Source organism: Cynara cardunculus (assembly GCF_001531365.2).
Source record: "Cynara cardunculus var. scolymus isolate 2C chromosome LG 2, CcrdV1, whole genome shotgun sequence".
Taxonomy (NCBI): domain Eukaryota; kingdom Viridiplantae; phylum Streptophyta; class Magnoliopsida; order Asterales; family Asteraceae; genus Cynara; species Cynara cardunculus.
Genome location: NC_037529.1, coordinates 40,353,747 through 40,354,977, shown reverse-complemented (window position 1 = coordinate 40,354,977; position 1,231 = coordinate 40,353,747). Strand labels below are relative to the sequence as shown.

At 44.7% G+C, this 1,231-nt stretch overlaps 1 protein-coding gene across 1 annotated transcript; it reads left to right on the top strand.

Annotated features, from left to right (window-relative positions):
- The first annotated feature begins 263 nt into the window (after positions 1–263).
- On the top strand, positions 264–752 carry LOC112506088. The gene has a single exon (XM_025110118.1). The coding sequence runs from the start codon at positions 264–266 to the stop codon at positions 750–752; it is 489 nt and encodes a 162-aa protein (XP_024965886.1).
- The last annotated feature ends 479 nt before the right edge of the window (positions 753–1,231 follow it).

Genomic DNA, 1,231 nt, shown 5'->3' with positions numbered 1-1,231 from the left:
CATTACCCCAACCAACCCCAGTACTTCACCAGGCGAGTCCCTATAGACCATGCACCCGGCAGACGGCACGAAAGAGCTTCCTGATTCCTACGAGAGCAGGGGTAGGACCATTGCCCCAAGAGGTGAAGGTGACACCCCGTATAGTCGCGGGGATACCCTTATAACGTATTTCGGACATTACGCAGGCTGAGGCACAGAGGGTTCAGGGCATGGCTACCGAGCTGCATGATTGTCGAGTGAGGTTGGTGTACAAGCATTAGGCTATGTCCAGTTTGTCGGAGCAGATAAGAAGTTTTCTTTCATTAGAATTTACTCCATTAATCAATCTGAAATCGAGGAAGTTAAAGGATGCTTACACTATCGAATTTGCCAATGGCCAAGAAATAAAGGTTAGGGACGTAATCTTGGGTTGTACTTTAAATTTAGCTGATAAGTTATTTACTATTGATCGTATCCCAATTAAATTGGGAAGTTTCGATGTAGTGGTAGGAATGGACTGGTTGTCTAAGAATCGAGCGGAGATTTGTTGCTTTGAGAGGATTGTGAGAATACCTTACCAAGACGGAGAAACCCTTTCTATACAAGGGGAAAAACCTGGAAGGAGTTTAAAGTGTGTTGCATTCTTGGCTCATGTATCGGAAAGGAAATATGAGGAAAAACATATCCAGGATATTCTTGTGGTGATAAATTATCCAGAAGTATTTCCGGATGATTTGTTAGGGCTTCCTCCATTTAGACAGGTCGAATTCTGAATTGACCTAGTTCCCAGGGCGGCGCCTGTTGCTAAAGCTCCATATCGCTTAGCACCGGCCGAGATGCAAGAGCTGTCAGGTCAACTTCAGGAACTTCTGGACAAAGGATTCATCCGGCCAAGCTCTTCACCTTTAGGAGCTCCAGTCCTGTTCATTAAAAAGAAGGATGGGTCGTTTCAAATGTGCGTAGATTATAGGGAGTTAAACAAGTTGATGATCAAGAATCGATATCCCCTCCCTCGAATAGACGATATGTTCGATCAGTTGCAAGGCGCATCTTATTTCTCTAAGATTGACCTTCGGTCAGGGTATCATCATCTAAGAGTTCGTGAGGAGGACGTCCTTAAAACGGCCTTTATGACTCGATATGGGCACTACGAGTTTGTAGTTACGCCCTTCGGTCTGACCAACGCGCCAGCGGTATTTATGGATTTAATGAATTTGATCTGTAGACCGTAACTAGACAAGTTTGTGATCGT

What these genes read in the sequence shown, in the direction of transcription:
- LOC112506088 (XM_025110118.1), top strand. Translation starts at nt 264, where the DNA reads ATGTCCAGTTTGTCGGAGCAGATAAGAAGTTTTCTTTCATTAGAATTT.